The sequence below is a fragment of the Erithacus rubecula genome, assembly GCF_903797595.1.
Source record: "Erithacus rubecula genome assembly, chromosome: 6".
NCBI classification, from domain to species: Eukaryota; Metazoa; Chordata; class Aves; order Passeriformes; family Muscicapidae; genus Erithacus; species Erithacus rubecula.
Window position 1 is genome coordinate 55431999 of NC_136688.1, and position 21453 is coordinate 55453451.

At 40.2% G+C, this 21453-nt stretch overlaps 1 protein-coding gene across 1 annotated transcript in view; it reads right to left on the minus strand.

Moving 5' to 3' along the window:
- The window catches only part of MNAT1 (MNAT1 component of CDK activating kinase), a 114429-nt gene that overhangs the window by 46808 nt on the left and 46168 nt on the right, over window positions 1-21453 (minus strand). The window contains exons 5-6 of the mRNA XM_079309338.1: window positions 19811-19951; window positions 14491-14616 (exon numbers count right to left, since the gene is read on the minus strand). Coding sequence (XP_079165464.1) covers window positions 14491-14616; window positions 19811-19951 — 267 coding nt within the window. The remainder of the gene's footprint in view (window positions 1-14490; window positions 14617-19810; window positions 19952-21453) is intronic.

Consider the following 21453-nt stretch of genomic DNA (forward strand, 5'->3'; position numbering starts at 1 on the left):
AATGGCTTAAGGATGTTTACATTAGACACACTCAGTTATTTCAATGGTAATTGTCAGGAAATAGGCACACTTGCTTTCTGAGCATGGAGCCACATTCAGCAGAGGGTACAAGATGCAAACTACTGCAAAGAGACCGTTTATTTCTTGCAAAACAGCCTACATGCTTTGAAGCAGTGTGCTTTAAGGATCCCAGCTTATTGCTACATTTCAGATGAGTTTTTAAAGAGTGATTTCAGGCAGTGCAAGCTCTCACACCATTGTTCCAGGCTGCTCCCATTCAGCAGTGTGTACTGGCTCTGTGACCTTCACAATGACCTCCACAAAAGCAGTTGTGCGTTTCACTGTGGTGTAAATCCTCACAGACAAGTCGAACCTGTTCTTTTTGGCATCCAGCCCTTCAGATGAATACTCTGCAGAGATTTATTATGAAAGGGGAATGAAGGGGCATTATTGCACAACATTCATCCCTCACATACAGCTAAGTTCCATCTCTTACAACTTCTGAAGACTTTTAAATAAACAGATCGTCTTAATTACACAAATCCCTCTTGCTTCTCACCAATTTTCTGTAATTAAAATTCACTGTTGTTTACAAAAAGGCAGACATGCCCAGGAAAAAGCATGTGTGTGAAGGTGTTTCACATTATTATTAATAAGTAATATTCATACTTCCTGTTACTATACACAAGGGGTTAGTGTTTCCTAGCACACCATTCACTTACAACACTGAAGTATTATTCCACATTGTAGCAACACACATTGCCCTAAAAGGGTCCATTAATTATTTTTTTAATGCCATGAAGTTGCTGCAGGATATTAGACTGTCTCCATAAGAAATACACTCCTATCGTAAAATGATGAATGATGAAGTTTGCAGGTTTTTAATTAGATTTCAGAGCAGTAAGAATTTACAAAGTTATTCTCCGTGGCCTTAGCTTAATACTTTGTGTGACCTTATGCAAATAATTAAAAAGAGATTCAAGATTCCATTAATCAGAAAATACAAAAGCATAAAAGAATAGTGAAAAGGGTAGATTTTATAAACTCAGTGAGTCTGCCAAAGTGGTCACAGTAATAACCCTGTCATTCACATCATCCTCATTCCTTCAGGTTTTCCAACTGATCCTTCAGTAAAATGTGTCCTGCTAGGGAAGGGGGAAACCATAACAAAAAAAAAACCAACCTAAGTTGCATTGATATTCCAATCCAAAAATCATGTTCCAACTAGCTGCAGTCACTTGGTATTAACCACAACTGAAGCATTTTGACTGAAGCTCACATTCTCTGATCCAAATCTCAGAGTTCTCCTCAAAAGCTCCCTCCCCCCACTGTCAGCTGTCATGGACAATTGACAATGCAGACACACACATCCCTCCCACTGCAGAATGAAAGACCTGCTGTGTGTGTCCCTCCCTGGCACCCACAGGCCATGGCAGGTAGGGGTTCTCTGTCCCCTTCCCAAAAGTGGCAGCTGGCCATTCCTTGGATTTCCAGCTTCTTTTCTGCCAGCAAAACAGAATGCACAACAGCAAAAACTTCCCTTTTGTGCAAAAGATACAAGAAAACACAGTTTCCTCCCACCTTTCCCAGGTCCAGACTGCACTTTCACAGCTCTAGAGCTGCAGGTAAAAGTTTCTCCAAACATGCAGCAGTGGCTTTTACTGTCTGAATTCATTTCCCCCTGTAGGACTAACTCTTCACCACAGTCCACTCCTTCATTTCTGAGGCTACCAGTGAGAAGAGACAGACTGAAAACAATAGAAGGTAAACCAGCATGGTTGTAGAGTGCTGCATTTAACAACAAAGATAAAGTATCTGCAGTTCTAAAGGAGCTTTCTTCCTACAGTAGAAATTTCACATTTTAAAAAGCTGCAGTTGCTATGTACTTTGCCTCTTCACAAATAAACCAAATAAAAACTTAAGTGCAGCTACATTTATGCTTTGGTATTCACAACAAACTAATAACCCTGATCCTCCCAATATTTTATTCAGGGAGTTTAAAAAAAAAATCCAGAGATTTTTCAATTAGATGATAGTGAGACAATGCAAAAGTTATAACTGTCACCTACAGCTCAAACTGGTTGCAACTTAAAAGCAACAAACAGCTAAATGAGTACAGAACTCTTCAAGAATATTTATATTACTTTAAAAGTGACACATCTGTTTAATTTTGTATTTCAAATCCACTTAACTAACCAGACATAAAACAGGCTGAAAATTAACACAAAGCAAATGCTGTACACAACACTATCAATGAAACTAAATTGACACAATATTAAGCTTTAATATAAACTGAATCTTAAGGATTGGGATGGGGGGGCTTGCCCCATATTCTAAACAGATTTTATAAGTGCCTGATATGTGATAAATTCTTGGTCTAACCCTATCTAGGCTTCAGATTCTACCTAAGCAGGAATTCAATGTGGCATCATCCCACCAAGTGGCAGATTAAGGTGCATAAGTGAAACCAAATGAGTGAAACCAAAGAAAGGATGAAACTCCCACTGCAATCCCCTCTATGTTCTCCCTTTAGCTCTCAAACCAAGCCCTCTTTCTCTCCCCCATAACAAAAGAAAATCCTAATCATGTTTTCTTGTAAACAACCACAAAGGGGAATGCTTGGTATGCAAGCAAGGCCAAGATAGTGCCACCCCTTCAGAAAGGCAGAAAATTCTTCAAATATTTACTAATCAATTATTCCAACTTTGCTTGTCTGAACCCAAAGGACTCAAAGGGAACCATTACAAACTGGGATGCATGTGGCTTTTTTGCTTTATGCCAGCCACGTAGCACAGGTACCAAACACAGGTACCAAACACAGGCAGCCCCAGAGTGCCTGAGGGTGGTGAGGATCAGGTGCTCATGTCCACCCCTTTAGATCTGCCAGAACATCCCCAGAGCCCAGCCCAGCAGCTCCTGGTTACTGGAGCACTGCCTCTGACTGCCTTGCAGAGGATCACGTTTCTGTGATCTCTCTATGCCTTGGAGAAGGGAGTGATGCTCTATTTATTTATGCCTCTCTTTCAAGAGATGAAACAGGAGAATGGGCTTCAGACCTAAATATATATGTGCTGCTTCCCTCCTGTGCACAGCCTTCACTTGTTCCTCCCTCTAAACCACTTATCTTTTCCAAGTCCTCCAATTCCACATGCACCACCTTTCAATGCACCATCTGTGTCCTGCAGGATTTACCTCACTTGCCCAGAATAATACAAGAATCATTATTCTTACACAAAGCCACCATTTCATTTTCTACTAATCATGGCAAATGTTGCAAGTTCCAGTCTCCTGGCCCCCATCCAGCTAATTTAGATAGATGGTTCCACATGTGCTCTCTGTCCTTCCATTTCCTGCCCATACCACAGCACACATTTGTCTAAGTGAGTCAAAGCAGGTTTCTCTGTAGTCACGATATTCTTTAGTACTTTATATTTTAAAAAAGAAGCCTGCATTAAACACAGCCTATTACCATGCTATTACTGACTTTGCAAGAGGCAGAGGATTTTACTGCTTTGCCACACATTCTGCTGAACTGCAATGGGTCACAAGCTACAGCCAAGCCTTGGATTTCCCCCAAATATAGAAGTTACCTGTGAGCAACTGTGCTCAGGCAAAGCAAAACAATCAACTGAACTAGTCAATTCTCTACTTCAATATACTCCATTATCCATGTTTTTTGCCCTTAAAATAAAAACTTCAACAAACACAAACTATTAAAAGGAATGAGGGTAAGCCGAACTTTCAGAGACCAAGGTACTTCTTCATGAAGGTAATTTGTTTCCCCACTAGTCAATGCTGTTAATATTCCTTTCCAGAGACACTGTGACTGACAATCAATATATGGGGACTTCCACCTTTTGATGTCCAACACCAACTACCTCAATCAATATTGTTTTTTCTCACCCTCAGCACCTGAACAAACATTTTTAAGGAAAACAACTTTTGAAGTCTCCTTACAAAATGCTGTCTCTTTGATCCAAATATCTCTTTCTTCCAGTACCCCAGTCTGGGACAGATGCACCTTGGATGGTAATGATGACTACTGAAAACTAGAGCCCCCAAGAGCTCCTTTGACATACATCTTAATTTTTAAATGAATTTTTGATTTACAAATATGCCCTTTGAAAGCTCAAAATTTGTCTTCTCTGAGATTCTGTAGCAAATATTCATTTATTTGCTGTGTATACTTATGCAGGATCTAAGGTACAGAAAATGTGGTACATGTAAAAACATGCAGCACAACCCCAACCAACACACTGATGACTTTTTCTTCATATGAAATCAATATATTAGGAATTAATTTATCAGTAAGGCTGGTGTACCTTGGACAAAACTGAAGATGCTGCAGGAAACAAGTCCCTGCCTACAGCCAGAACCCTGGTTAGCACACGTGTGTGGGTGCAACATTGGAAGCCACATGAGTGCACACACATCACCCTGGCTGACCTTAGAAAAAGGGATTCTGAACAGGAACTGATTGTGATGGATGAGTACCAGAATCCCCAGGCTCCCAAATCCTTCCATCCCAGAGCCCTCCTATAATTCCCAACTTGGTACAGAAACCACTCAGCCCTTTTTCCTAGAAACTCCCATCCCACTCACACTCACCTTTCTGCCAAATCTGTCCCAAATCTCCCCTCTCAGAGTGATGGTGCCATGTCCTCTCATACTCTCCCCAAAACATTTCAACATCCAAGTCCCCACCTCCTTCTCCATGCACCTCCTCTGCTGCCCTGTGCTTCCCCATCCCCAGCAGCCCTGATTCCATGCTCCAGCACAGCACCACTGCTGCTGCCAGCACTTGTTACTGATTTCCCTGCCATATTTCTCCAGCAGCTGCCTCCCACTATGGCCAGCCCTCATCCTCCTCTTGGCTCTTTTGTATGACCAAGTCTGGCAAGAATTTCAGAAAAGCCAGTTGTAGGCTGTGCTTACCCAAAATTTGTCTGAAGGTGGCCCTGATAACAGAGAAGGAAGAAAATACAGGCATATGGGAAATCTTTTAACTGTGCTGTGAGATCAAGCACACTCCACATTGACAATCAGATTCTAGTTCATGGAGAAATGTAATAACCAGGAGTGAAACCAGGCTGTGAGGTAAGTCTGCACACATATGCCAGTCTCTTAAAGCAAGACAGACAGACAGACAGACACTGCCCAACTGCTGACTTAGAGGAATCTGCAAAGCCATTATCCCTGCCCTGCCATTCCAGGTCACCAGTGCTCCTCCAGGTACACAATAGACAAGATGGAATGAGATGGAACTGCTTTGATCAACAGCAACAGAAAAAGGATTAGAAGAAAACATGTGATGTTCTCACAGATGCAGACAACTGCTAAGAAAAAAAAAAGGATCATGGCAGAAAGGTCACACATACTTCTATGCACATATACAAATGTACTATAGCTTCCCTAAATGGCTTCAAATACTTCATTGATCTTACTACAGTTCTTTAAATGTTCTTGCTGCTCTCTTTAAAAGAATTTTCCTTTTTAAAAAGTCTTCAGCTGAATGTCATTTCACATCCAGTCTGTGAGAGTGGAGACAGTCTACCAACCATTTGCAGAAGAAATCAATGTTTTTATTGTTAAATGTCAATTAAGGTGCCTGAACTATTTTTTGAGACATAAATTCTAAAATATTTAGTTTTATGAAGTCCTCTTTACATAGTCATCTTCAAGGACATAAGAAGCTCCTACAAAGAGGTAGAGAACAGCCACCTAGGCAGAAAATGAGCTTGCACCAGGTCAAGGAAGCACAGTTACTAAAATGTAAAAGCAAGGGCAGCAAGTGCCACCAGAGGCTGCCAGGGAGACTGCAGAGCCCCCAGCTCCAGTGGTTTTTCAGAACAGGTTAGGACAGGTCCCTGCCATGAAGTACCCCTGGCTCTGTTCATGGTGAGGGGAAGGAAGGATCCCATAATCTCTCAAGAGCCCCAACCACCACTATGATTATACAATTTCACAAGTACCTGCTACAATTTTGGCACTACAGCTTCTCTTTTCTTTGTTTTTTAAAATTTTTTCCCCCTGATTTAAAATTCCACACTCACAGAGAATCTTTGTCCACTCCCAGTTTTATCATCACTACCAAGACATAATGCTTATACTTACAATTTTGGACAAGCTATTTTTTTCTGTTTCACTCCAGCACTACTTTCTCATGTGTTTACTTTTAAACAGTGCATCAAACAGCACAGTTTTACAACTTTTTGCATTAAAGTGTGGTTCAATAACTTTGTAACATTCACTTAGCCCAAACTATAATATTTAATGTTTATGATGTTTGCAACTCTTGGCCAAAGTATAGCATCAAAAGAGTATATATGCACTGAATAGTATCTTGTTAAAAAGAACAGCAGCACTGAAAAAAGTTATATTGGAACAATCTATAAATGTGTTTACATTATATGAATGATTTGCTGTTCCTTCATAAGGCATGTAGGAAGTCAGCACTTCTCAAATGTGTAAAGTATTTCCATGTGCTTAAAGTGTGATCTTTCCAAAACAAACAATGATTGAGAAATTTTTTATTATTCTTTATATCCCTGCCAGCTGTTTTTTTGGACTCTCCTCTCAGCCACCTTCTTTCTTTCAGTCAGATCTCTCCTTATTGCTCACAGTAACACCTACTCAAGCAAAGGTACATTCAGAGCAGGATCTCAGGCTGATTTAACTGGCATTTTCCTTAGATTACTCTACAACGTGTCCTTGTGCTATCTTAGCTAGTGGCAGGTCTGGCTGCAGCTTGAGATGGAAATTGGGCATCCTACATAAGAGCCTGAAGCCCATTCCTGCTGTCCCTTCCCAGTGCCTGCTCCCATTCAGCAAGAAGCAATGACAACCTGGCTGAACTCTTCCAGCAGCCTGCTCCCTGTGAGCCTTTCCATGGGACCAGAACATGCTGCATGACACTGAGATGTCCTCTGAAAACTGATGGGGAAGAGTCAGGCATGCAAGTAAGCTCTTGGGCAACCCAAAACACAAACAGGACACTAAAAATAATAAACAAAACAAAAAACACAGCAAAGAAACAATCCACTAAAATATAACTAAAAAAACCCCACATCCTAAAAGCAGCTCCATTCCAAAAAGTGACAGCTAAAGCACAGATATGCTCCACTGCTGACCACAGACACTTCAACTAACAAGCACATTGGTCATGCCATTCACTCCTGTACAATTAACACTGTTGGAACTATTTCATTTACTAAATTCCAGTCATTACAGCTGTGCAAACTTATGGGTCTAATTTGTATTTATACTAATATGTGTACATAAACATATGCTGCTTTAGCCATGTAAAGGAGCCATAAAGCAAATGAACAAATATTATTTTAACAGAGTAGTATCAGAGAGCCCAACCATAAAAAAGAATCAAGTCAAGCAGTTCTGATTATGTCTGTCCACCAAACAGCTTAATTTCAACTACAGCATATTTCCTAAGGCATTCCAAACTAAAATCCTGCAGAGAGCTATGGGGAGACACAGCACTGCATTTTTAAAATACAGTCTCCTTTTCCAAGGCCATTGCTGTGTAAATGAAGGGAGGGGAAATAACTTTGCTTTTTTCCCTCCAGAAACATTTCTTACCAACATGAGGAACAAAATTCGTTAAGTCAACATCATGTGCTGAATGTTTATGCACTTTGATATAACAGTAATTACTTAGTACAGCCAGAACCCAATTAATGTTTTAGACTTCAGTCCATGGGCTGGAGTGCACAGGAAGCATTCTGATGATAGATCACTTAAATAAAGTTTATCTGGCATACACTTCAAAACCAGAGTTCAGAAACTCAAAGAACAGTTCAGCATGTATGTGCTTGACTCTTAACAAAACATCTTTATTTAAACAGAAGGCAGGAGATTTAGTATGACAAATGTATTTACTACTGCTAATCATTCTCCATCAAGCTACTCGGAAGTTGCAGTCATATTGTGTTTATAAACTTATGAGATTTGAGGGAGCAGTAGGTGGGTCACAGGACTGAGAATCACTTTTTAAATCCAGCATGTTAGTCCTAACCTGAGTTATACCATCCAGCATATTTGGTGTCTCTCAGCTTACATATTTGAATTCTATATCCACATAGTGTCAGTAATGGTAAATACCCAGCAGCCACTATTTTTTTCAGAAATAGTGTCCTTCTTAGCAAATCAGTGTTCATTGTTAAAAAGAAGACACTGTAACTGATGACAAAAATTCAATGTTAAAGCAATGTACACTCTGACTAGGAATCAGGAAATGGTGCTTAGCAACTGCAGAATCCCACCTGTCCCAGGGCTATGCATCCCCTGTGAACCTCTGCTCCAAGGAAGCTTGGCAGGAATGCTGCTTCCCTGAGCACCTGCATCCAGAAACCCTCTGGAAAGTGCTGTGACTGCTCTGACTGGGGCATTTGGGTTTCCTCTGGAAAAGGATTCTGCTTCATGGCACTGACACAAAGTCCAGAGTGCCTGAGCTGGGACACAGCCACCAGAATGCTCAGTTCCACTGGAAATTTTACTTTTGCATGCATGTTCTCTAAACAAATACATCTATTCCTAAAGGATTCTATATGCCTAAACACATTAGTTACTCTTGAAAATGAGTATTGTGATTTTGCTGTGATTCCAAACTACCAAGAGCTGCAAAGAGGGAAACATTCCACCCAGCTGTAAAAGAGAAATGTGCGTGGTATGAGCCAAACAAAGATTAAAAACAAAATACCAATTAAACTCAAACTGGCATTCATCTCAAAGAAATCAATTCCATCTGAAGAGTTTCAGCCTGAAGATTGACCAGCTGAGCTAACAGGGAAGAAAGCTTTGACTGCTTTATTTTTTAACTTTAGCACTAAAAGCACCCAAAAAATTACACCACAACCCCTCCCCACACTCTAAAACACACTGCACCAAAACCAACACACCAACCAACCCAGAGCAGCAAGAATTGGCAAAGTAAGGCCCCCTCAGGAGCTGCAGAATAGCTGTAGCCTAAACCAAAGTGTGACATGCACCTCACTTACCTCAGAGTACCTGGCATATGTCTAAGCAACTTTGAAGGAACACAATTGATTAAAAAGATATTTTGACAGACTTTTTTGAGTTTGGAACAGGATTTTGGATAATTGCTCCACGAGCTATAAAAGAAACAGACTGAAAAACAGGAGCAGCCGCTGAGCAGTTGTTTGCACAGGAAGCAATATTGCAGGAAAAGGCAATAATAAAGAACAGTTAATTTGACCTGAGCTGATGAGGTCAATGTTTTAAAAGAAATAGCTCCACATAACATAAAATAAGAACGTTATTTCCCATCAGAATAATACTGCAAGTGTAACACTGCACAAAATCTCTTCCCTAACACTTGTTATGTGCAGCTTAGTGGTAACACACATTCCTGAGGTGTCTTAGACATCCTGTGTCTGACACAAATCCATTCCTCTGAATTATTGGTTCTATGACTGCTCCCTCCAGCAAGCTCTGGCTGCTCCACGCTGCACACTGCTCTCCCCAACATCCAGCTACTAATAACCTGAAACTGCAAGAACTGGAATAAATCTGGGCAATATTCAGAGCCACAAAGTTATATTTAACCTGCTGCTGTGATTTGGACAGAGAAGCAGGAGCTGGAGCAGATATTTCACTCTTAATTCGCTGCCATTCAGGGGTGCTGTTGACAGGAGATGGAGCCCGGCGCAGCGGAAGAGCCACGAGGTTTGGAATTCAGCAGGGCTGGATCTTATTCCTCCTTCCTCCACTGCTCTGCTGTCTAATCCTGGGTGAGAACATCCCCTCCAGGCATCTGGTTGCCCTCCCTCCCTGACACATCTATTTAAACTGCAAATTCACTGGGGTAAGGGAGCATCGTGGTAATGATAAGGCACATACAGCACTCTGCACTAATAGTTCTATTAATAAATATTCCCACTGCTATTAAGTAATAAAACAACAATGATTGTAAGAATTGGAAAGTAATTCTGAGGTATTTGGATATAAAATGCAAGAAGGGAAACTCTCCCAAGTAGGAGCAAGGCAGGGGACACCTATGTTGTTTTCCAGCCTTTTTAGGCAATCCAATTAGAGGTAATTGAGTTTTTAACTGCATGAGATTACTCCACAAATACCATCACTAGAGGCTAAGTGTCCTGAGAGGCTGGGGGAAGGGAGAAAAGAAACATCACAGAACTGGAAGGAACAGAAAAGGGACAGGGACACAGCCTGAATGTGCTGGAGATGGCATGAGCTGAGCCAGTCTGAGGCAATCAGATTTTCTACAAACATGGAATCCACAGCTGGGCCACAGACTCAAAGGTTCTGTGTTCCCAATTCAACAAATTAAACAGGAGTTAAATACATCCAGGCTTCTATTCATTTATAATCATAATGGTGAGGCAAAGCCCAGACCTAGAAAAGCCTTCTACAGATCTGTAAACACCAGAGAAATAAAAAGGAAACTAAATTCATATAAACACAATACCTGTTGCATATGCAAGCTGCCATTTGTCTGCAATACATATGAGCATCTCTTTTACAGCTTAAAATGAGCTCCACATTAAAGCTACCTGACAACCAGAAATGGCCATTACATTCACCAAGAAACAGAAGAATGGTTCTCTTGCCAGACCTTGTTTTGCACCTTCTGACAAGCCCTAGAAATGCTGGAAACATAATTCATTTCAGACAAACTTTGCTCTTTTAGACAGCTACTGAAGTCTGAAGTACCACAATTTATAAGAAATCTCATTTTTAGCACTACTGCAGCAATTAAGATTGCTACAGTTTCTTTTGTACCTTTACCCTGATTTGAGATTTAATTTAATAAGACTGTTTCAAAATATTCAGATGTGCTGAAAGTTTATTGCTTAATATGATGAACATGATAAGGAAAAAAGCCTGACAGCACTGTCTCCCCCTACTCAAAGAACTAAATCAAACTGATTGATTTGGAATGTAAGCTTTGTGCACAGAGGATAGCATTTACTGAAAAAGTTAAAGAACAGACTACAGAGGAAAAATTTCTTCCACTTGAAAGGAGAAAAAGAAAGGAATTTCACATGAGGAAAAGTGAAGGAGACCCTGTCCCCATGAGCTAATTGTCTGTCTCATGCTATAGGGGATGCTCTTGCTTAGCTTACAAGTCAAAGACATTCATTCCCTCCTCCCCCTGCAAGCAGGGGAACTCACAGCACTAATGACACCTTAAATGAGCCAACTTCCTTGAGCATTGCCCAGGAGACTAGAATGGACATGCTCCTAACTCAGACACCAAGAAACATGTCCGATTAGCACTCAGGCAGAAGAACATCTCTGACCAAGGAAAAACACTCATGTTCAAGCTGAAAAAAAACCCAGTGGATTGCCACAAGTGGTATATATTCATAGTCCTTGTGTAAACACCAGCTCTGGATCAGCCAGCATCTCAGCCAGCTCTATCTGGCTTCCCTTCTTTTAAAACAAAATTAGAGGAAAACACCCATCAGAAAAGGTCAGTGGCCAAACTATTAGGAAAAAATAAAAGTCCAGGAGAATGACATACATAGTGATTCATTAAATGTGTACTGCTAAGTCTCTGACAGTGGGCACAATCCTGCATTTCTCACAGAAATGCACTGAATTTGCAGAACTGTTGTGCCAGAGCATTAATCAGAATTGTATTTCTTTAGAAATTCTCAGTGCTCCCCTATAGCTGCCCCTACCAGCAGGAGTTGTGTGGGGTGTGATCCCCTTGGTTTAGAGAGGAACAAAGCCAAAGCAGCTACAAAGAGCACAACAAAAGCTCCACCCTCTTCACGTGGACACCTACGCACAACCAGGGCACTGAGCATCTCAGGTTCTTAGAAAAACACTCAGCCTGGCAAACAGGCATGTCCTAAAGTGAGGGCCAGGTGGGAATTCACCTTACACTGGCACCAGAACACACCTTCCTTCATGTGCAATGAGCAGAACTGCTTTGCACAAAACTAACCCACAGCTAGCAAATTTGCATTTGATAACTACAGTAACTTTCCAAGATGCACCCCAATCCTAATCTGAAAACATCAAGAATTTGAGATTTTGAATTTTAACAGCGAGGACAATTAATCAGCAGAACATGGTGTGAACTTTAGGTCTTATTCAGTTCCTATTTAGATGGTATTTGTTTAACTAAAGTTACTGGTTCTTGCTACATTTAATGTTGCACTGCTCAGACTTGGCATGTTCTGTGCTAAGGAGGTATTTAGTGTAAATTGAGTCAGACCTTAAGCATCTCCTAAACCAGAGGCAGAATGCAGCACACAGAGCAGATCTTTCTGCCTCTGAATGCACTTTTGTGGCTTCTCTTTGCATTCTTTCTGATTTTTGAACTCAAAATTCAGCCAGCACAACGCTGCAGTCCACAACTCTTCCCAAAATTGCATTCAGAAGGGGAAGTCCTTTCCTATTTATTGCTGGACTAATCACATACCCAAGGCCCCCCACACATGCTGTGGCTGAGGGTCAAACTGCTTTACTTGCTTGGCTAAACTTCCAAATCCTCTTCCCAGAGCCTGTTATTTACTCTTCTATTTCTCATTTTGAATTTAGCAGTATTAAAACACATTTCATTCAAATGAGGCCAGTTTGTCAAAGTGACCCTGTAAACTGCCAATTTGCACGTCATCCACAGAAATTCAACATCTGCTTCCAAGCACTGAGCTGCCTCCTAGCAGAACACCCACAGAAACATTCCCAGCCTGTGGAACCAGCTTCTTCAAAAATTACAAACTTAGACAGTTCATTCATTTATTGTGCAGAGTATCAATATTGTTATTATTGTGTAATAGAATTTATACATTTTTTTTAAATAATGTCATGTAATAAATAAATCAAGCACATATAAAGAAAATAGGTAAACATTAATCTTTCTAAACAAAATCTGTAATTTTGTTGGTGTAAAAGGTTTGATGCAATCCATATTCCATAAATAGTAGTCACCAACTTTTTTGTATCCTTAACTTTACTGTTAAAAAACATTAATAGAAATAAGTACAGTTAAACTGTTGTTTTTCAATCTAGGACTAAGATCAGTCAGGGTGAGGTATTTTTTGTTTCCTGGGATTGAACAAATTAAATTATTTATCTATTCACATTTTCTGAACACTGATGAATTACCTATTACCTGTTATTCCAAACATTGGGATTTAAATGTCTTGCTGCTGGAAATTTCTTCATCCAAATCTTTAACCATTTCTGATGGAAGTCTACTTCAGGCTGCAGATCTCAAATGCCCACTACCACATACTGCATTTACTATTTTTAATTAATTAGAAAATACTTCCACTCTGCTCATCATATACATAAGCTGATCTTCTTCCTTTTCCCACAGAAAAGTCACAGCTTTAAGAAATTCTGACAATATATTTTAAGAATATTTTTAAGAATGAGTAGAGGCATTCAGACAGAGTATTTTTAATAACAACAGGCATTTTCTGTCCGTTGGTTTTCCTACACAGCCAGAAAATCTCACAAAGCATATCAATCTCCCTCAGACTGTTAGATTTTAAAAGAAATAGAAAGAAGATCAATTTACATCACAAAAAAACAAGAAAACAATCCACACAGCTTTGCAAAAACTGACACTGCTTTTGGAAAAATAAGCTGCAAATGCTTCCACACTGTGAACACTTTGACAGATAATGAGCAGCACAAAAAATTCATAGCAAAAATAAATTGATTACCAATAGGAAACCAGCTTGATGCCCAGATTTTTGCTTTGCTGATTTCCTGGTTTGTTGAGAAGACTAGAGAGTGTTGGTTATTCTCAAGACATTCAATTTACCATTATTAATTGTAAAATACAAAGTCTAAAAAAAGTACACAGATTGAAAACAATACAAAGCAGAAAATCAGTAAGGTGCTGAAAAGACCAGTCAGGACCACTGGTGCTCCCACCCCCAGCTTTACATTTATGTACACAGGCTGATGTGCACTTGTACCATGTCATGACACAGAACAGGAATGCTGAGAGATCTTCAGCTGCCACCCTAACAGTGACACACTTGCAAAAATACTTGTTGCTTGTCCTACAACCAAATAATAATGAAAATAGACCCCTTAACATTGGCATAATTTTCCAGATTGGCAATCTCATACTCACAGATTACTCCAGTACTCAAAATGAATCTGAGGAAAGTGAAGATGATTCTTGAACTTCCAAAATTTCAACTTCAAGAATTGGTACACAAACGAGAAAAATAATTCAAGAACACCACAACTTCACAGGGAGAGAGTCATACTTTGTTTTTTGACAACTACACAATGAAAATGCTCCATATATTTGTGATGACCCTTTTGGGTGGATCATCACAATACTCCAACTAGCAGGATGATGAAATTCTTCAATTAATTCCTAATTGCTTATTCAATTGGAAGAGAACAATTTATTTCATGTAACATGCAACTCAAGTTTAAACTACCTCTGAATTTCATATGAGGAAGCCCCTGATCTTCTGAAAGACATTAAAAAAATAAATAAGCAAATCTTACCATTTTGATGCCAGTGGAAAACGTGACTGGTTTGACAGGTTTGGGTTTTTCCAGTTGCATTTCTATCTGAGTAGATCTGTCCTTATGCTGAGCTAAGAGCAGAGAGGCAGGAAGATCAGAGCTCTCCTGTAAACATATGAGGAATAAATTTGAGTCTTATACGAAAATAAATTTTAATTAACACTGCATATTCTTCCAAACTGCAAGCTGTGACTGCAAGGCCATCACTAGAATAGCAGAATGCCAAGTATCCTCTCCCTGAGAAACAGCTTACAGAAAACAATCATTTTCAGTAATAAGAAAAAGCTGCAGCAACCCCATAAATCAGAGTAACCTGCAAACAACCATTTTTATAGAATCCACATTAAAGACAATATAACAGGCTCCTTATTCCAACTGGCCAATGCAACTATATTTATTAAAATAAAAAAAAAAATCGAACTTAATCAGAGAAGGAATAATACTGAGTAGTATAACTTGGATCAGATGTTTATCTAAGACACATTCTTTCTACCAATGAACTCAGACCAGTTTGAAATTGTTTCCCATTAGATTTCACCTGAGGCCGTTTGGAAATGATCCTTGCTCTGTTCTGCACAATGGCACTATTGTAAGTGCAACCAACAGTATATTTATTTTCTCCTTCAGCAACTTATTTTTAGGGAAGCCAGCCAAATTTTAAAAATATATATATATATAAAGTAGTAAAATGAATAGTTAAGCAAATGAGTTACTTAAACTGTCAGGACAGAATTATTATTAACATACATATATATGTAAGTGCAGAACGCCAGGAAATTATTGGCCAAGTCATTTTGTAAGACTACTGTGACTATCTACATGCACACAGAAATCCTTGAGAATTCCTGGCTAGAATTACTATGAAGTTGAGAGCAGGGAAGAAGTTCAGACAGATTCTTCCTGGACTGCTCTAGCACAGTATTTTATTCCTAAGGCCCTCACACATCACATTTACTTCTGTTTCAAAGAGCCAAGCAAATACTGAACTATAAACTACACTTGCTATTCACAAAACCAAACAGATTTTATTGACAGGGCTGTGATTTTTTAATTATTCAGTTCCAGGTAAGAAGTTGGATGATTTTAATGCCACAAGACACCTTGCTGTTTTCATGAAGAACAGCCACGTTGTTCACTGACTTTTCACATCACTCTCCAGTCTTTTTTTCCTCTCTATATTTTATTACACTCCTTTTGTCTTACCACTAGAATGCAAGATAAAAGCAGAAAAATCTCACATGGTAAGATCTGGTCCAGAATCACAAATACAACAACTAAGGCACAGGTTCCTACTTGCATTTCTGTGATCAGCTGGGAGGAGAAGAGGGAAGATACTAAAGACCTAAACTGTAGAGACATCTAATTTCTGTACAACTGGGAGAAAATCAGGGCCACAAATGCACTAGATTAGAGTCTGCTTCTTTCAAGTGTTGTACACCTCTAACCAGCATGTAGCAGCATGTGCTGCCAGCTGTCAGCAGAGGTTAAGGATGTTGAATTCTTCCAATCACCAGGTTTAAGATGCTGGGTGAGAAGGGAAGAGTGAAAAGCATTCTCTTCTTCATTTTGTCACTCATATTCCTTAAATGCTCACTGCATTTCTAATAAAATGGTTCAAGGAAGCCAATTTTTAACCAACTTCTCAAGAGTTCACACAATGACCAGCAACCAGATTACACAACTGTGGGAAACCCACACTGTGCAGCAAGGCACCACATCCTGATTGTTTGTCCTTTTGAATATGCACAGAGCCCTTCTGTTAACTATTAACACACGTGGAAGTTCCAACCCTGTGTTTATCCATACCAGCAATTTTCTGTATGGGAAAACAAACTGTCTACACTATGAACAAAGCTGGTTATACACAACAATTTCTGGAAGATTTGTCTCAAAACCTTTGAGGTTCTGGTAAAAGTGTGGATGTGATGTCTTTAACGCCTCTGCCTGACTCTGAGCTATGCCACAGTCCAGGGAAAACCTGCTCCTCTGCCATTGTGCTCATGCCTGGAAATTATGGGCTGTTGAAGAGGAGAGTGCAAGTCCCATAACACACAAGACATCTAAGAGATCATCTTAGAATCCTTTGTATGCACGTCAGAGTTTGCACTGCACATAAAGAAAGTGCTTTAATATTTTACTCGGCCTGGATTATCCAAGATTATCCAAGGTTTAAAAAAAATCCCCACACAAACAACAACCCAAAATAAAACACTCATATAGCTCTTGCAGTGATGCATAAAGTGCATTTCAGACTGCAAGTCTAAATCACAACAGGGTGCTGTGCTTTTAAAGTGAGCGGTTTTATTGTAAAAGAAGTGGCCTGCAAAGGTAACATAGAAATTACCTAAGCAGTACTGGGAGGCAAAAAGGACCAAACTGCTTTTTCAGTGGCCTGGAGAGCCTGGGTCCCCCCCAGTGCCTTGCTGAGCTCTCCAGCACTTGACACTGGCCTTCCCCTCCTCATTCCCAGCCAAGGATGGGTTGATGGAGCTTTGGCCCCAGGTCCAGTCCTTTCTGTGTGAGCCCCTGCACTCCCCAGGCTGGCCAGAAGCCAGGACCCACTGCACAATATTTAGAATACCAGACATTTTTCTGTGCCTCTGGACTACTTAAATTATCAACTCTTTGAAGATGGTACAGCATTCTCAAACACTTTTGTACACAACTGAGACCTTTAGTTCATATGAAACCACCACAAGTAATCCACAGAATGACCTGAACCACCAGGATGAGGAGAGGGAAGGAGCACCTCTCCCATGAGGAAAGGATGAGGGCATTGGGATTGCTCAGCCTAGAAGAGAGAAGGCTTTGGGGTGACTTAATTGTAGCTTTCCAGTACCTAAAGGGAGCTGACAAAAGAGATGGAGAGACACTATTTACAACAGGCTGGAGTGACAGGACAAGGTGGAATGGCTTCAAACTGACAGGTGGAAAGTTTAGATTAAACATTGGAATAAATTCTTTACTGAGTGGTGAGGCCCTGGCACAGGCTGCCCAGAGAAGCTGTGGATGTTTCAACACTGTGAATGTTCTAGGCCAGGTTGGATGTGGTTCTGAGCAATCTGCTCTGGTGGAAGTTTTCCCTCCCCATGACAGAGGGTTGGAATTGGATTGTCTCCAAGGACCCTTCCAACCCAAGCATGTCTATGATTCTACAAGATTTGCAGCTTCATAAGATTTCTGCACTTTGTCCTCTTGACAAGGAAAATAGCCAACATCTGTACTTGTAAAAAAAATTTTTAAAAGTGTCTTAATTTTTTTCTTGCTGCCCAGTGGCAGTGGTGAACTTGGGAAAAAAAAAAAAAAAAAATTACCAAGACCTACCTACCAGTAGGTCTGGGCTGTAGGCTGACCACACCAGGTGATCAGTCCAAAGGCAATGTCAGATTCCCACCTTCCTCTGCTCTCACAATCCTGCAGAGTCAGTAGTGATACCATTGGTACCTCTGTAGCCAGAAATTAATCCTTTTTGGTTTAACACAGACCCAGCAGCCATAGATATAAAATTATTAAGTTAATTCTTCACACAGCTGCTGCCTATGCTTGGTATTTGCTCCATTTCTCAAGTTTTACTCATCATCAGTTTCATTTTCAGATTTGCAGCACAGTATTAGAGGGATTTCAGAGACCAGAGGAAATGTTTATTTCTTTAATAACCACTGGTTTCCCAGAGACTTTGTAAGTCATTATACAAACACTTCAATGCTGGTTTTATAAACCTTAATAATATTACAAAACAAGTTTTGGCTCAAATTTAAATGCCCCTTCAGAAACAGAGACAAAAATTGAAACTGTCCAGTTTTGTCCCTCAACCTTTAAAAATCACCTTTATGTTTGTGTTAGAATATTAAGATATGTTTTAATGGCAATACATATGCAATCACAGTTAAAACTACTGATTTTAGTCATGTTTTACAGGTTATTTAAGCTATTCTTTTTGCAAGCCACCTGGTGAAGGTTTCCAGTAAAACCAAATGCTGTGTTTAAAAAAAAAATATTAATAATGAAACAACCAACCACACATCACCACTGGTCTCTAGTCAGTTAGGAGTGGGTTTTAAAACAGGGTTTTAAAAAATCAGAAATTCAAATCCATATTCTGAGAAATTAAACTCAAATTCATAGAGGAGTTTTCATTAATTTATCCACTATTCCTAATTGTGTGGACTGTAAACACAGTTACCTTTAAAGTGAAAATAGATTGCTGGGTGCAAAGATACGGGCTTGACTTTTTTTAAAAGAATCTTTCTGCTCATCTGTGCTTTCATCTACAAAAGGAAAAGCAGTAACAGGTTGCCAGGAATCCTGGCTTGAGGAAAGGCATCACTTCAAGAGGCCCTGAAACTCTTAAATTTCATTTAGATCCTCTCTCCATGTCAGTACCCTTCTGCACTGGCTCAAAGAGGAAACTCAACATTTTCAGGAAAATTAGAAAAGCTTCTGTATCTTGAATAAGAACTGAGCAGGAATTAACATTGTATTTAGTGTGAGATGCACTGACATAAGAGAGAAAATATGATTTAGATATGCCAAGCAGCTTTAAATCATGCATATATCTTTTTTCTGATTTCCCTCAAGGGTACCACAGGCTGTGTGCACACAGACTGTCCTCATGGGTGTTAAACCTGTGAATGTGTGTGTATGCATGAGATGTGAACATTAAGTAACATATTTAGTGTTACTTACTCTATGCCCACACATTATTGCATTTCAGATGCAGAATCAGTAAATGAATCAAGATTACCATGATTTCCAAAAGCAGTCTGAGTTTTTCTTCTGTTTGTCTATAAAACTTCATTCGCTTCAAAAGCAGCAACTTGTACAGGAGAAGGACATGACACACTCAAGGCAAGAAAACTTTTTTTTTGTAGTAGTTTTTGAATACCACCAATCATTTAGACTGAGAAAGGGCTGACCAGTGCTAGGATAACTCATGAGGTTCTGTCCCCTGCTCTCCACTATCTCCACTGCAGAGGTGGCTGAGTCCAGAAGCACCTTCTGATGACCTTTCTGCCTCCACACACCAGACTATCAGCCACTGCTCACAACTGCTTAACAAGCCAACAGTGGCATAGTCCAATTAATTCTACAAATCCCAGAAGCACTCTTCATTCAGCCCTTAACTTACCAAAACCAGAGTGGTTTACAACACTGAAATAAGTGACAGGTGAGAGAATGGAAACACAAAACACGCAAAACAGGGGAACAAGGACAGATCTGCCAATGCCATGCAGTCAGCAGAGATGGAGATGAATGGCAATGCTACTGAGCATTCAAAGCCTTTGGGTTTGTTACTCACCAGATCATCCAGGAGTGCCTGTTTATTCTTCCTTTTTATCATCTGCTGTAGCTGCTCCTCCTTCTGCATGAAGAGCCGCCTTTGTTCGCTCTCCTGCCGCTCTACCTCCAGAGCCTCCTCCAGCTCCTCCTGCTCCCGGGTCTGAAAGGGAGAGCAGGAACCAGCTCACACAACCCCACACCCCACTGCCCCCCAGGGGACCCTGGGTAGGCTGTGCAAGGGGAAAGAGCCAAGTTCTACCTTTTAAAGCAAAATTGTAAGGTGATTATAGATTATTATTCTACCTCCTCGTTGTTCAGTGTGAAGTTAAGATTTTTAACTTGCTGCTCACTGTTAGGGAATGGGTTTTCCCAACACCTTCACTCTAAAGTGAGCCTCTCTGGGCTCCCACACACCCTATAACTCAATGATGGAAGCAGAGTGAACAAAAACATTATCCCACAGTACTGTTCCTGATCATCCCACTCATCAGCTGCATCTTCTTCCCAAGGCACACTGTGCTTATCAGTGGTGTAGAAGCAAAATGAGAAATTACAGATATGTGAATATTAACAGAGAAGCCAATAACTTCAGGCATTTAAGCATTAACTGTGAAAAGTCACATTTTCAGAAAATAAGGAATTTTTCCTATGACCTGGATTGCAGTCATATGATATGACATGACATGAAAGGAAAGATTACTAGTAAAAAATGGCAAGTTTTTGTTACAGATCTATTTCTCAGCAAGTCTTTTTTTAACCTGCAAACCATTAGGTAATCTGCACTTGAAAATCGCAGTGAAAGAATTAAAAAAAACAAAGAATTAAAAAACACTCCTCAGAGACAGAGGAAAAATAAGGGGATTAAACAGTTTTATAAAGAAGGTGGACCAAAAGAATGTCAGTTTGGTTGGAAGAAGGTACAAGGAAAAACATACAGGAAACATTTTCCAAATCTCCATCAAATATACTAAAGCAAAGGGAGATCCAGTAAAAATGGCAAGATAATTAAAATTTTACTAACTTAAATGGATGACTTATTGATGAAAGGAGTTTCAGCAAAACATCATAGGGACAGGCACTGATCTCCTCTCTGTGGTGCCCAGTGACAGGACTCAAAGGAACAGCCTGATGTCGAGTCAGGGAAGGTTTGGGCTGGATATCAGGAAAGGTTCTTCACTCAGAGGGTGTTTGGGCACTGGAAGTGGCTCCCCAGGGCAGCACCAAGGCTGACAGAGCTCAGGGAGGGTTTGGACAATGCTCTCAGGCACAGGGGGGACTCCTGGGGGTGATGCTGGGCAGGGCTGGGAGCTGGACTCAATAATCCTCATGGGTCCCTTCCAACTCAGCTTATTCTGTGATTCTGTGATCATTGAGGCCAAGACCATAATAAAGTTTGTTCTAATCATAAAGATATATCATAAAGCACAGCTAAAATAAAAGCCAGATTATGCACAAAAAAATCCCTTTACCAGACAGATCAAGCCAGTGGGTCCCAGTGGGGCCCAGTTACTCCTGGGTGCAAGAGGTGACAGATCTCACCTGCCACTGAGCCAACAGAAGCTGCTTTCATTTTCTAACTGGTGCAGTGACACTGGTAAAAGGCTGGTCACCAAACAGCAACCACCTGGAATTGGGCTGTCTTTGCATATAAAGCAAGGAAAA